This window comes from Artibeus jamaicensis, unplaced genomic scaffold, assembly GCF_021234435.1.
Source record: "Artibeus jamaicensis isolate MK-2021 breed Jamaican fruit bat unplaced genomic scaffold, CSHL_Jam_final contig_935, whole genome shotgun sequence".
In the NCBI taxonomy this organism is placed as follows: domain Eukaryota; kingdom Metazoa; phylum Chordata; class Mammalia; order Chiroptera; family Phyllostomidae; genus Artibeus; species Artibeus jamaicensis.
In genome coordinates, this window is record NW_026522016.1 from 1,445,494 (window position 1) to 1,460,955 (window position 15,462).

The 15,462-nt window shown below is 32.0% G+C and overlaps 1 protein-coding gene across 1 annotated transcript in view; it reads left to right on the top strand.

Annotated features, from left to right (window-relative positions):
* The window catches only part of LRP1B (LDL receptor related protein 1B), a 1,762,610-nt gene that overhangs the window by 1,131,677 nt on the left and 615,471 nt on the right, over nt 1-15,462 (top strand). The window contains exon 22 of the mRNA XM_053655128.1: nt 5,420-5,602. Coding sequence (XP_053511103.1) covers nt 5,420-5,602 — 183 coding nt within the window. The remainder of the gene's footprint in view (nt 1-5,419; nt 5,603-15,462) is intronic.

A 15,462-nucleotide genomic window follows, 5' to 3' on the forward strand; every position in this document is an offset into this window, starting at 1 on the left:
ATGCCTCCTAAGAAGGTAATAATAGTACACTGGTAGAAAAAAGTAGCCTCTGAAATTTAATTATGTCATCTCTACTCTACCGCAAATCTCATCTCTACTGCTTGTCATCAATATAACCACAGTCAATTGTTTTGTAAAAGAATGAAATCTTAGCATTTGCAACAGCATGGATGGACATGGAGATTTTTATTCTAAGTGAAATAAGTCAGTCAGAGAAAGACAAATGCTGTGCTATTTCACTTACATGTGGAATCTAAAGAACAATATAAATGAACAGGTGAGACAGACACGGACTCATAGAAAGAGAGTACAAACCAATGGTTGCCAGAGGAGGAAAGGACTATATGAAAGCAGTGAGAGAGAGGAGAAGCACAGATTGGTAGTAACAAAATAGTCCCAGGATGTAAAGCTCAGCATAGGGAATATAGTCAATAATATTGTAATAACTATGTATGATGCCAGGTTGCTATGGAAATAACAGGGGGAACATTTTGTAAGTATATGATTGTCTAACCTCTATACTGTATGCCTAAAACTAATACAAAATAATATTTAATGTAAATGTAATTGAAAAATATTAAAAACATTTTTAAAAGGCTATTTGGACATTTACAAAAAATAATTGTCTTTTAATTTGTTTCTGTGAAATTGGAGAATGTCAATAAGCAGTTTTATTTATTTACCTTTAATCAAGCTCAATAGGAGCAGATGAGTAATCTCTTTTCACTGGGTTTTAGTCCAATCTAATATAATTAATTTGAAACATAAGCAAAATTGGATGCAATGTATATGAAATGGTGATAAAGAAAGAAGTGTGAAATTTGTCTTGGCATTTCTCTTGGACTCTACCACAGAAGTCGAGGAACATCTCTGAATCCCTTCCACAGGAAGAAAAGTGTGAATTAACACAAAGCTCTATGCATAGTTTTTATATTTTATAAATCCTTAAAACTTACCCAAGAATTTCTTGAATCTACAGACACTGGAATAAGAAAAACAATTCTAGATAGTTTTTTAAAATAAGTATTTAAAAATTATGGACATTATTAGACAAAGCATAAACAGGAAGGCAATCCAGGTCGGGAAGAATAATATAACCAAGGCCCAGAGGTATATAATTACTGACTTATGTGAGCATTACAAAGAGGAGAATTGTATCACCATTTAGGTTAGAAGGTTTTTAATGATATATTGTATTTCCTTTCTCAGACTATACCCTCATTTTAAAACTGTTGCAATTGGAATGTGTATGATGCCCTCTGGTATGAAATTGAGGTTTAGACATGGTTCAATTAAAAAGAAAAAAATTAACCACAGATAGATAAACCAAACAGAGCAAACAAAATGCAAATATAATTTTAACACATCCCAGACAATAACAGCATATTCTCTTCCTTCACAGTTATTCCTTTGATCTGTGTAACCACAACTTATTTACAGCTGTCAATAACATTGAGCTAAAACAAAACAATACAAAACAAAAACAAACAAAAAACCCTAGTACTTAAACTGTATAGTTGGCATACTACTGAATCAAGAGAAGCAACCCTTTCTCCAAAGCAACAATTTACCTTTTGCAAGTCTCTTTTGAATCAGGTTAATCTATCTAGATTTCTGAGTTTACCTATTTTTCCTCTTAAGAATTTCCTATAATATCATTGAGTTAATGGTTGAAGAACATGATTAAAAAAAAAACTAGGTCTTTGAAATTAAATCCAAAATATATTTAAAAGGCTCAAAACATTACTCTTACTACAATTCATTAAAAATGGAATTACTTTCATTTTATTAACATTTTCCAGGCAACATGGTTCCTAAAAAACTAAAGATGTGTAGAAGAATTGAAATTGGTATAAAATTTAGTGTATATGCTATTTAATTTTATGTAAACTAATAAAATATTTCCTAAATTAGATAATTTTAGATGTACAATGTATTGTTTTTTTAAAATTTCCTTGCATATCAGTGTTCTGTTTATTCATTTACTCAGCTTTGTAATCATTTCCAGAAATAATTTAATCCATAACTTGGAAACCTTAAAGGTTATAAAGAGGAAAGATTTCTCACCTAAGGATGAGATTGGTTCAAACAGATCCATACCATGAAAATTAATCTATAAACTTGGTTCTAAATTCTAAGAAACAGCTGCAAAGAGAGAAACATGATGAGTTTGAGAGTTATTCACAAATATCCATAAAATAATTAATAATGAAGATAAACTGATTTTTATAAGAGAATAAAATTAGGATCCTTATTGAAGCAAGAGTGAACTAAACATATTCTACAGTTTTCCAGAAGTAATTCAAATACAAAAGAAAATGTAGTTAGCAGTTTCCCTACTGCCCACTGAAGGGGATAAAGCACTACAAATGTGTGTCTTGTTCCATCCATGCTGTCACAGAGGGTAGGAGCTCCTTCTTTCTTTTTGCTGCATAGCACTTTTAACAGAAACCTAAATAACGAAACAAACAAGCAAAATATAACCAAAGACAATGAAACAGAGAACAGGCTGACAGTGACCAGAGGGGAGATGGGAGGGAATTTCAGGGGAATTTCAGGTGAAAAGGGGAAGCGTTTACAGGAACAAGTATAAAAGACACATGGACGAAAACTGGGGGGGGGGGGGGGATGGGAGTAAAAGACAGAAAACTGTACTTGAACAACAATTAAAATTTTAAAAAATCATTAGCCTTAAAAAAAAAGAAATGAGTGTCCTTTTCGTTCATTTTAACAGGGAGCTGTTAATACAATTTATTCATCACATGTAAAGCAGGTAGCCTTGTTACTTTGCAAGGATGCTGCTAGCCCAATAATCCTCTTACTTTCCAAGGAACTGGAAAATCTAGATCTTTACAGAAAAATTTCATATTTTTAAAAGGTTGAGTGTACTTGCCAAATTGAATATATTGAGGGGTAGATTAAATATGTAAGCTACCAGTCTTCTGATTTTAGAAATGGTAGGAAAAAATTCCTAAGAGCAATTTCCATTGCTCTTGGTTTGAAATCACCAAGTGACAAGTACCTGAATTACAACTATATATGTTGTTGGTTTAGCTCATACTACAGAATATAAAATTCAGCTGAGCTAAGGTTTGCTTTGTTTTGTTTTCAAGGAAGGTGAAATAGGAAAATAGAACCAAAGACCATTGCCTCCTGCGTGGGGGTTGGCTTCTTCACCATAGAATTACTCAGAAAACTGATAGGCCTTGGAACTTCATTTGAATTTTCCCCTTTCTTTTTCCTGAACACAGAAATTACATAGAACTTTCTATTTACCTTTTAAAAGATCCTAGACTTGAAGGCTTCACAATATCTTTATTTATTTATTTTTAATTACAGTTTACAGTCAATATTATTTTAAATTAGTTTCAGGTGTACAGCATAGTAGTTAGACAATCATACACTTTACAAAGTGTTCTCCCTAATATTTTCAGTACCCGCCTGGCACCTTACACAGTTATTACAATGTGACTACCTATACTTTCTATGCTGTACTTTACATCCCCATGACTATTTTATGAAATGAAATCAGCTCCAACATTTTTTACCATGGCAGTGGTTAAGTCATACTGTTAAAGAAGTCACTCTTCAGAGACTAAATTAAATATAGTGGGAACTTGCTGTATCACATTTAACATATATCTTCCAAATGTACAGAATCTACCATCTTTATTGGTTGTGTGTAGACATTCATTTTGCCTAACCAAGAGTTTGCCAAAGTCAGAATTAATTTGTACAACTAAGAAAGTAAAAAATAAAAAAGTCTCTGGTATTGCAAGGAACTTCAAAGCCAGCCTAAACTCAGTGACTCCTCTGGAAATTTGGTGTAATTATTATGTGTTCTTAACAGTAGTTACTTTTGGAAGTTAGTTCTATAGGTTTTCTCTGAATTTGAACATCTATTTTCTACCAACAGATTTACTCATATACCATCTCACTTTAGCAAAGATACTTTTCTTTTTTGTTTCTTTTTTCTTTGAATTTCATCATTACTTTCTAGGAATGCTTGGGAAGTAGAGTCCAGAGTCAAGTCAATTTTGAGAATCTTTATAATACTGTATTGACTGATATATTATAGATATTAAAGATCTTTAAATTAAAAAAACATCAGGAACCAAATTGCATTTGTTATATTAAAGCTTTGGTATGTAAAAATATATACTAAAATCTTTATTTTACAACACAATTTAGAGATGCTGATTACTACATCTCACAAAAGTAGACATTAATAAAAATTTAATATCATGCAGTTACAGTTAAGATTATTCAGTTGTGCTATGAAACATTTATATATCCAACATTTTTATTATCCTTATTCTTAATAGTTTATGCTTACCTGAATATTTTAACCTATAATTTTAGACATGTTTTGAGATGCGGAGTTATCTGGGCACTTTTTGTATTATTAATTTATATCTTGACTTTGAATGTATAGTGCCTCATTAAGTTCTTACGTGTCTGCTGTGATTTTAGATTTGAAATCTTACATCCTAAAAAAATGTGTTTTTGAGGCCATTTGTTTGTTTTCCAAAGTTTTGAATATGATTCTTTAAAGATTTTATTAGCCAGAATATGTTTAGTATTTATTTAGTTACCTTGTAAGAGCTCCAAAAAAATCTCTAGAGATGTGTTAGAAGATGACCCAAAGCCAGCATTTAGAGTAGAATGTGAACCTCTTTTATGTGTCAAAGAGAAAAGCTCTTCAAAGGTCTCATTTGTAAGAGATTAATTAAAATCACAACAGAATATTTACACATTACTATACTTGATCTTGACCTTTTTCCTAATGTATGTGGCACTTGGACAATTTCTGTGAGAGACAAGAAACAATATTTTTTTTTAATTTTTAATATTTCTAACATAAAATTGAAAACACCAGAGCATATTATAGCTATTAACCAATTTCTTAATAAAAATAAAAGGTAACATATAACTATGAACAGTGAAAGGACAGCAAACTCACAGCTATTAACAACCATACCTAAAACAAAAGCAAACTAAGCGGACTCCTAAAACAGGAGTGGAGGCAAAGAAATGGAGGTCACATAGAAGGTTAGCAACAGGGGAGTGGGAGGAGGAGAAGGGGGGAGAAGGTACAGAGAATAAGTAGCATAGACCATGGGGAGAAAATAGATGGGGACGGCAAGAATAGTGTGGGAAATGAGGAAGCTAAAGAACTTATGACTCATGGACATGAACTAGGAGGAATGTGGGTGGAGGGGATGTGCAGGGTAGAGGGAATGAAGGGGGAAAATGAGACAACTGTAATGGCATAATCAATAAAATGTATTTTTAAAAGTAAATATATATTTTCTTTACCATCATTATAATGCCTAAAGAAAGAAAAAATATCACATAAAATGATAATTTCTCTCCTCTCTTCTCCCCTCTATCTGTCTTTCTCTCATTTCTACTTAAGAGATCCGTGCTCCCGCTGGTTGTTATGGACATGAATTTCAGTGCCATCCAGATGGAAATTGTATTCCTGATCTGTGGCGCTGTGATGGGGAAAAGGACTGTGAAGATGGCAGTGATGAAAAAGGCTGCAATGGTACCTTGCGATTGTGTGATCACAAAACCAAGTTCTCCTGTAGGAGTACAGGTAAGCAGAGCATTGTTTTCAGCATTTACATTGGGCTTCTTGGATATAGAATCCTTCTAGCCCATCCTCAATCCATTTCTCACATTTGTAAAATGCATTCTTGTATTTCTTCTAAGAGGTGTGCTCACATTCTGTATGTGACAACAATCACTAACATTTTATGTCTGTCACAGCTCTAAGAATGTTCTCTGCATAAACTTATTTCATTATGCCAAATCACGATGAGAAAACTGAGGCCCAGAGAAGGTTTTAACTTACTGAAGTTGAAAAGGTCAAAAGAAGCTTTAACTTGCTTGTTCAAAGAAACAGCATTGCAGAATTGGGATTTTAAGCCAGGTATTCTGAACTCAGACTCCATAATTTCAGTGTCCAGTAAGAGACCCACAGTGAAACCCATGGACAGCCTTCCTCTTCCCTTAATAAATTCTCACTATAAAATTTAAGGAAGATGATAACAAAAGAAAGACAAAATTATATACATTTATTTTCAATTAGTTTTCTAAATGTTATTATGCTGTTGCTGTATTTCATTAAGATGAAGTGATGACTTTTGTTCAAGCCATTGATTTGTTTTGAAAAAGTTGCTAAGGCTTTTATTCCTTCTTTTTATAGAGGTATTCTACTATTATGACTTTTCCATTATATTTCTTAAAATAATAGGTTTTACCTGACATGATAAACTAACCTACTTCCCTCTTTAAAGCAGATGATGAGTAGAATAGAGAAAAATGGATCTCAAATAACTATTGTGGTATACTTAGTGAGATAGTTAATATAATCAAAATAACCCATGGCAATGTTTTTTATAGACTTCAGGATTATTTGTGAAAAAATTCTGAAATATTTAATGTGAAATTGCTTTTGAGTTACTTAATTATAAGCTTTAAGTAATTTATTTTGCTGCCTATTAAGTATTTGAAGCAAAAGGTAAAACAGAAGTTATCATGGCTGTGATAAAGCAAATGCTCTGGAAATCACATGGTCCATGGGCATTTAAAATGATAAAAATGCATCATGTATCTTTTCTTTTTTAATAGTTAATTTTATTGTATTTTTTTTCTGTTACCATTTATCCCACTTATACCATTTCCACCTCCACTCTCTATCCCCACCATCCTTCCTCCACCTGCAATCACCACACCATTGTCCTGTCCATGCGTTCTTTTTCTTGTTTGCTTTTTCCTTCCACCCTTCATACCCTCCCTCTGTGAGCTGTCAGCATGTTCTCCATCAATAAGTATCTCTCTGTTTTGCTTGTCAGTTTAGTTTGTTCATTGGATTCCACACGTGAATGAAATCATATGATATTTGTCTTTCTCTGACTAGCTTATTTCACTTAGTGTAATGAAAAAAACATTATGCTGTTTCCTTAAATATATCTTCTGGTTACAATGATGCACTCAAATAAATAAAGAAATAATATAAGCTAACATGGACATTGATTAATAAATCTTCCTGAGACCCATGTCTAGTCAGTAAGATGTGTTTCCAAAGTATATATTTTTCCAACACTATTTTTCACAATTTTGTGACACCTTTCAGTTGTTAAATGAAGTCTTAGTTTAGGTTTATTGCTTAGAAGGATTTGACTTTAAGTTCAGAAATTATCTTTTGGAACATATATTGAGAATAGATAAATAACATTAAATTAATGCATGTTTGACTAAATAAATATGTTTTTATTTCATAAGCTAATTCTAGTGTTAATAAGTCAATTATTTGACTCAGGTTAATGTTATTCTAAGCATATACAGTGCATACTTTTTCTCATGTTGATTCTGGCATTTGCTTGATTGGGCTAATGTTGCAATGTATCAGATAAAGTTTTTAACAATATATAAGGAACAGGCAAGGCTATAGTAAAGCAAAATATAAACTGAGATGGAAGATACTCAGCTTAAAATAAGTGACTATGTTATCAATATTTAACAAATTTAGAGGTGAAATGTAAAACCAGGCAGAAAGTTCTTCATGAAGAAATTATAAAAAACCTCATAACCAAGTAAGTATCAAAAGCTATATGTTAATAAAAACTGGTTTGACCATTCTATGACATAATATGTAGGAAAAACATAAATAATAAATAGCAGGGTTAATTAAAGTTAATAGAAAATTTCAAGTATTTATAATTTATTTTATGTGTGTATGCTGATATTTTGCAATAAACTCATGAAACAGCTTCCTATGAATATGAATTAACTTTAAAAAATCTGAAAAATGAAGCAGATGGCTGCTATAATGGGGGGGAACTTTCTCTTCTACTCATCTTGGGTTTATTGGCTGGAGCTCTGTAAATTATACTAACAAAAGACATATTAACAAGAAAAACCCAGAAGTTTATTAACACATGTGTCATGCATGTGAGTGGGAGAACTCAACTGTGAACCTCTCCAAAGGGTGCTTAGAACTTGCACTTAGTATCTTAGCAAAGAAGAGTGAATTTGTGGAGAGGTGACAACACAAAGGAAAATGACTGAGTTTCTAGGAAATGCGCTATAGGAAGGTAAATGTATAATAAAACTGATGCAAGGTAAGGACTGGTTAATAACATTTGTGCAGGTTCATCTCAGCACTTGACTTTCCATCTTCTTCATGGCTATAAAACTTCACTGGGAAAGAGATTTACAGAACTCCTTGTTTTTCAGAAGTTCAAGCTTTTATTCAGATGTGGCAAGCTTCTTGGAAGGCTTCTTACTTGAAGCATAAATTAGCATAATTTTTATGCTAATATGGCATATTTGGGGGTTACAATATTTTGATTCCATATGCTGGCTATTTTTGGAAAATTGAGTTCTGAGAGAATTTAAGATTTAGATTACCCACTTAACAATGCTGTTATTAAAACATCAGATGTTTATAAACATCATCATGTAAACCATGATGTTAACCATCTGCTTCTAATTTAATCTGTAGTTTCAGTATAGTGAACCATGGTTTAGCAAACTATGCAAGGGCTCATAATTTACATTTAATATGCATATTTATGTTAGACCTTTATGAGTATTACAGACACTAAAATGAACTATAAATAGAAGCATTAGATTAAAATATGTGCACATCTATAATCTCTTTGATATTTAAATTTTTACTATAATTAAATTCTCACTTTTACAAGCTAAAAGACCTTTCATCTACCCAAGAGGTTGAATCAGATTTCATATTTATTTTCAAAGATTACTAAATGCTAAGTCGAGTATTTAAAATTTTTAATGTAATCAACTTGTATTTGATGGTCAAAGTAGTTTTTCTTTTATACATAATTTGCCATCTCATTAGTGTTAAAATATATATATATATACACATACTAATGTTTCTTTATCACTATGAAGAAATGAATGGGAACTAAATTAAGTTAAAGTACAATATAATATTATCATTTAACAGGTTCCACTCTCAAAGGATATATCTTGATCAAGAATTAATATTTCTCAACTTCTGGTCTCTCACACTTCAGGGAAGCAGATTCCAGTTATATTATAGTTGGTGAATTAGGGGAAGAAATCTCAAATCCACCCCTCATGGAAAAGAAATTCAGAAATTCCACTCTTCAGATTGGAAAATGAGGAACATTAAGTAGTATGTAGCAATAGAAAGGTTACGAGATAAATAGTTCTGCAACTGTTGATAGGAATGTAAATGCCTAGAAATGTGACCCATTTCTAGATAAATGTCTAGAAATTTATGTAAAGAAAAACAGGAATATATAAAAATATATGTATGAAGATTTTTATACAGCATTTTTTTACTAACATAAAACTAGAAATAATGTATTGTCTATCAATAGGGGAATTAACTACAGGTCATTCACATAATAAACTGCTTCAATGCCATTAAGAAGATTTACGAAAAAAAATCATGTGAAGACAGAATTTTGAATTCACACTTTGAATCCCATCTCCACTGCTAAAAATACATAGAGGTGATAATATAACAGAAAAAAATGAGAGATATGTAGCCTTATTAATAAAATATAAGCAAAATATATATCTGATTAACATATATAAAATAATAAAAATGATGAGCTACACTGACTGTAGATGCCTGTTTGGGTTGGATATGAAGGCCAGTAGAGATGAATAGGTGATCAGATCTGTGGGTTACTTGGGACATAAATTTGTTGCACATGAAGTTGTGGACTGGTATCAGGCTCATTGCTGGAAATCAGAAATCAGAATGGTAAATTAAAAAAAAAAAAAAAGCCCTGGCTGGTGTGGCTCGATGGATTGAGTAGGGTCTTGTGAAGCAAAGGGTCACCGGTTCGATTCCCAGTCAGGGTACATGGCTGGGTTGCATGCCAGATCCGCAGTAGGGGGCACAGGAGAGGCAACCACACAATGATATTTCTCTCCCACTCTTTATCCTTCCTGTCCCATCTCTAAAAGTAAATAAATAAAATATTTTTAAAAATCAGAATGGGACTCCTTTGATTTTCAAAAAGGAGTAAAACAAAGCAAAATGAAACAAGTTTTTAAAAATTACTATTATTGCTGCCTAGTTGTGTGTCTAGAGAGATGGGAGAACCTCTGGCAAATTTAGAGACTAAATATAAATTTTAGGCTATAGGGTCAATCTCCGGTCAGAGGACAAGCAAGAAGCAAGCGATGTTTCGTGTCTCTCCTTCTTTCACCCTCTCACTTCACCTCTGCCCTTCTTTTTCTCTCTAATTTTTTTAAAAGTCATCAAAATCAATTATTATAAAATAGTTTACTGAGAACAAGGGGGCAGCGACCAGAGGGGAGAGAGAAGGGAATTTAAGGGGAAAAATGGGGAGGGATTTTGAGGAACAAGTATGAAAGACACAGGGATGAGGACTAGGGGGGGAGGAAATGGGAGAGAGGGGGGAGACAGGGCGGGGGGGGGGGGGGCTGGGATGGGAGAAATAGACAAAAAATGTACTTGAAAAATAACTAAATAAAAATTTAGAAAAAATGAAAAAAAATAGTTTACTGAAGATTAAATTAGAATGAGATTTAAGTCTTTAAAAAAAGAATTAAAATAAGTATGCTTTGGATTCTCAAAGAGAAAATTATAGAAAATAATATTCCTAAAATGAACAAGAAGAAAGATATATAGATAAGACATAGGTAATATAGAACTAGAGAGATATTACAACAGAATAATTGGAAAAGGCAGAGAACAAGATATACTAGATTTGAGAATGAGACAAATGAATGTGAAATTTTAAATAAATGTTCTACTGGACTCTGAAAAAAGTGATTTATAAAAGAATAATATTTGGTTCACCTAGGAAGAACAGCAAAAAAATTAATTAATTAAAAATCAGTCAAAATACATGGTTAGACAACTACAACAGATACTTTAAAAAATCCTGTGATAGAATAGAGATGCTAACAGAAGAAAAACACACACACACACACAAATAAACAAAGGTTTCCTTGAATTGAAGAACTTGTGTCCTTATAAAAAAGTAAATTCATGCTGTTACACAGGAACTAGTATAAAGGACACATGGACAACAACTAAAGGGGGTGGAAATGGGAGGGAGGTGGGGAGCACTGGGGGGGTGGGCTGGGCTGGGAGTAAAAGACAGGAAACTGTACTTGAAGAACAATTAAATATTTTTTAAAAAATGTAAATGCAGACCTAAACCTCTGTAAATCATTTTGAAATTACAGAACATCAAATATTGAAAGTACCAGAGAGAAAAATTAGAGGAAAGAAGCATTAAGACATTCCAAAAGGTAATGAAGTAATTAGAAGGTAAAGCAAAAATGCTTTCAGACTAGTATTCTATAGACTGCTAAAATATTATTCCAGATAGTTTAGATGTACAAACTATAAGACATTTTCCCACATAAATCCTTACTAAGAAAAATATTAGAGCAATAAGAAAATAGGACTTTTAGACAGAAATAAGTCTAAGGACAAAAAAATCAATAAAACTAAAAAAAAACACATTTTATTGATAAAAAGGTAATCATCAATAATGTTTTTCAGCCTTAAATATTTTACATTAAATAATATACTATCAAATTTTATACAACAATCATTATAGAAGCCACAACAAGAAAGTGTTATTAGGGACAAAATTTTATTCACTTATTTTAGCCCAGCAATTTTATTTTTTTAATTAAAAAAATTTAATTATTTTTCAACTACAGTATTCTGTCTTTTACTCCCATCCCAGCCCACTCCCCCTCACCCCCACCTCCCTCCCCTTTCCACCCCCCTCCCCTTTCCACCCCCCTTAGTTGTTGTCCATGTGTCCTTTATACTAGTTTCTGTAAATCCTTCTGCTTTTTCCCCTGAAATTCCCTCCCCTCTCCCCTTTGGTCACTGTTCCCCTGTTCTCTACTTCAGTGTCATTATTTTTATTTTGCTTGCTTGTTTGTTTTGTTGTTTAGCTTCCTGTTAAAGGTGAGATCATATGGTATTTGTCTTTCACCACCTGGCTTATTTCAGCATTATGCTGAGTGAAATTAGCCCAGCAATTTTCAGCTGGTGCAGTGCAACAGTTTGAAACCATGCAACCCTGACTGTAGTCAAGGGCACTGACCTCTTTTCCCTTAGATTGTCAAGCAAAAAAAATGACAATAGCTTTCTAGTGTAAGTGAATCAAAATTATACTTTTTTATCAAACTGGCAAAAATATAATGTATTTTTTGGTGTGTCACAGAATTTTAGTAATTAGATTATGTGTCCCATGAGATAGAAAATGTTCAAAATTGATGGTTTAGCACGTGGAAAATTAGTGGAAGAAAAATTAAAGAAAGCTGTACAAGGCCTAAATAACTAATGTTTAAATCAAACTAATAAAGATATAACTGTATTGTTGGAAGAAAAATTCTTCTTTTACAAGGCTTATGAAATGTTTTTAAATGGTCATGTATTGTCACAGTCAGCTTTCATAAATTTAAAGAAGTGCAATAGAAATAATAAAGGCAAAACTCCTAGATCATAGTACCATAAATACAATAATTATGAAGAGTAAATAATATTAAAATAAAACACCCTTTATTTTGATTGTAGTAGTTTGCCATCTTTATTTAGAAGATTTAAAACAAACAATAATATTAAAAAGTTTTGTCTAAAATTAAATGTAATTAAACTCAATTTACAAAACTTTAAGAAATGTAAACAAATAATTTTTATTCATATAACATATTTCTAGCATTATTAAAGATTTAAAATTTCTGTAAGAACTATTGAGATACCCATATTTACATTAAGAAATTATTAAACATTAAAATAAATTATGAAGAGTATATAACAAAGATAATACCCATCTATTTTTCTTAAGCTTTCCTATATTTTTTAACTCTCTTGCAATCAGATTGAGATCAAGTGACAAGTTCTAGCCAATGGGCTATGAGTAAAATTGACTATGTCACTTTCATGCCAACTCAGGTAAGCTATAGTGAGCATTCTTCTTATTTTTCTTTCTCCTGGCCCAGTGACCTTTTCAACTATGGGTCTGGAGGGCATATGTATGAGTCAGAGAAGGCTACATGACTTTATAACATTTTACGTGAGTAAGTAATGAAGCTTAATTGAATTAGGCCACAAGATTTCAAGGTTTGTTACTGTAGCATGGCATACCCTAAAGGCAACATCTAACTCAAAGAGCTATAAAATAATAAACCAAACCAAAGGAAAACAGAAATACAGAAAGTCAAGAAAGAAAAATCAGAGGGGAGGGGGTTGGTGGGAAACTTGAAGATCCAAAGAACATATATGCATATATGCAAAGCCCATGGACACAGAGAACAATATAGTGAAGGCCGAGAGGGTTTTGGTGAAGGAGAAAAAAGGGGAGAGGAATGGGGGACACCTGTATCAGTATCAATAATTAATTAGATAGATGATAGATAGATAGATAGATAGATAGATAGATAGATAGATACTACATGAATAGAACGTTCTGATTAGGAAAAAAAAGAAAGAAAAATCATATAAGTTGAAAGTTCCAGAACTAGGTTTTTGAAAGAATAACTAAAATTGCAAATACATCAACTTACCTAATAAAAAAAGGAAAGTACAGTACATAAAATGAGAATAGGAAAATAATCACAGATGCCAAAGAAATTATAAAAATCAAATTTGTGGCATCATAGAAATGAACTTAAAATTTTGTATTAATAAAAATTATGTACTTAAAAATGTAAATGTCCAAAAATAACTGTGGAAGAAAAACAGGCAATTTATTTTATAAAAATAGAAAAATGATGAATAAAACCAATCCCCTCTCACCATTCCAGAAGTTTCAAGATCAATTGAGAAATTCTACCAACTGTTTAAGAGCCATTATTACCATCTCATTTCATCTCTTATAGATCATTTGAAAGAAATAAAAGCTTTTAAGTTATTTTTAAACAACATATTCATAATACCAGTTTCACAACCCTAAAAGTCAGCACCTCCCATGCACACAAAGATAACAGAAAATCTATTGCTACCATAATTCTGGATAAAATGTGAAGAAATTCAGCAATATAATGAAAGACTAATTCACCATGAAAAAGTGCCCTTTTTCAAACCAAGAATAATCTAAAACTGGAGAGGAGCAATAATATAGAATATTATAGAGAGCTAATACAGAATAAGATGGGAGGAATATTTCCACCATGGATTACAAATAATAGATGCTCTAACACATAAAAGCTCTTTGTATCACTTTTTCTTTTTTTACTTTTATTTTTATTTTATTTTTTATTTTAATTGTTGTTCAAGTACAGTTTTCTGTCTTTTACTCCCGTCCCAGCCCACCCCCCCAGTGCTCCCCACCTCCCTCCCATTTCCACCCCCCCTCCCAGTTTTTGTCCATGTGTCTTTTATACTAGTTCCAGAGGGAAGAGGAGAAGGAATTTCAGGGGGAAAGGGAAGGTTTTGTAGCAACATGTATCATTTTTTAAAAGACAAACAACCCATATAAAAGTGGGCAAAGTTCATAGAAAAAGAAATACAAAAAGCTCTTAGACATGTCAAAAGACTATCAAACCCACTTGTAAAAGAAAGGAAAAAGCGAGACTCCATTTTTTGGTAAACATGCATGGTATATTCATAAATAAAATACCTTGCAGTAATTTTAAAGACTGGAAATCACTACAACATACTGACATGAATATTTCTCTGTGATTAAGTGTTGAGTGAAAACTAAAGGAATGATTTAGTCAGCATAATATGTGATATTTTTCAATAAACAGAAAATAAATTGAAAGTATGTTATTTTCTATAATAAATATATTTCTAAAAGGAATCACAAGAAACTGTTGTAATGTGCACCTCTGAATAGAGGGTAAGGGCACTTAGGGAAAAGGAGAGAGAAGGAGATGCTTGTACAGTTTCCTCTTTTGATTGCCTGTCTTTCCAAGAGTGATGGTAAATGGATACGGAGCCCATGAACCATCCACTTTACATTCCATTGGAGAAAGCAATATGTATTCGATTAAATCTGGTCTCAGGGTAGGATTAAGAATTAAGGATAATGTGGTCTTTAGCAAAAGAATGTGACAAAACTAACAGATGCACTTGGATTTAACTCTGACAAGTGATTTCATAAACATCATGTTCTGTTCTGATCCTGCGTGTAATGAAAATCCACTGTGAGCTTCTGTGAATGGCAAAGTATTGTACTTGTTCTGTGTTTAGATAGTTTTCTTTTCCTTTCATTATTATGTTGGTAAATACAAAGTGAAATGGTGAATTTAATAATTGCTAAAATTAATCTGGATAATTAAAACTAAAAATATCCTACAATGGAATAGTGATTTTGTTAGAATTACATGATGAATTGTGTATGAAGAATTTCTGAACACAGCACTATTTTTTTCCTTCTTGTAATGAACACTATGGAATATTTTTATTTATTTCTGACAAAATAATATGGTGAGCTCTCCATT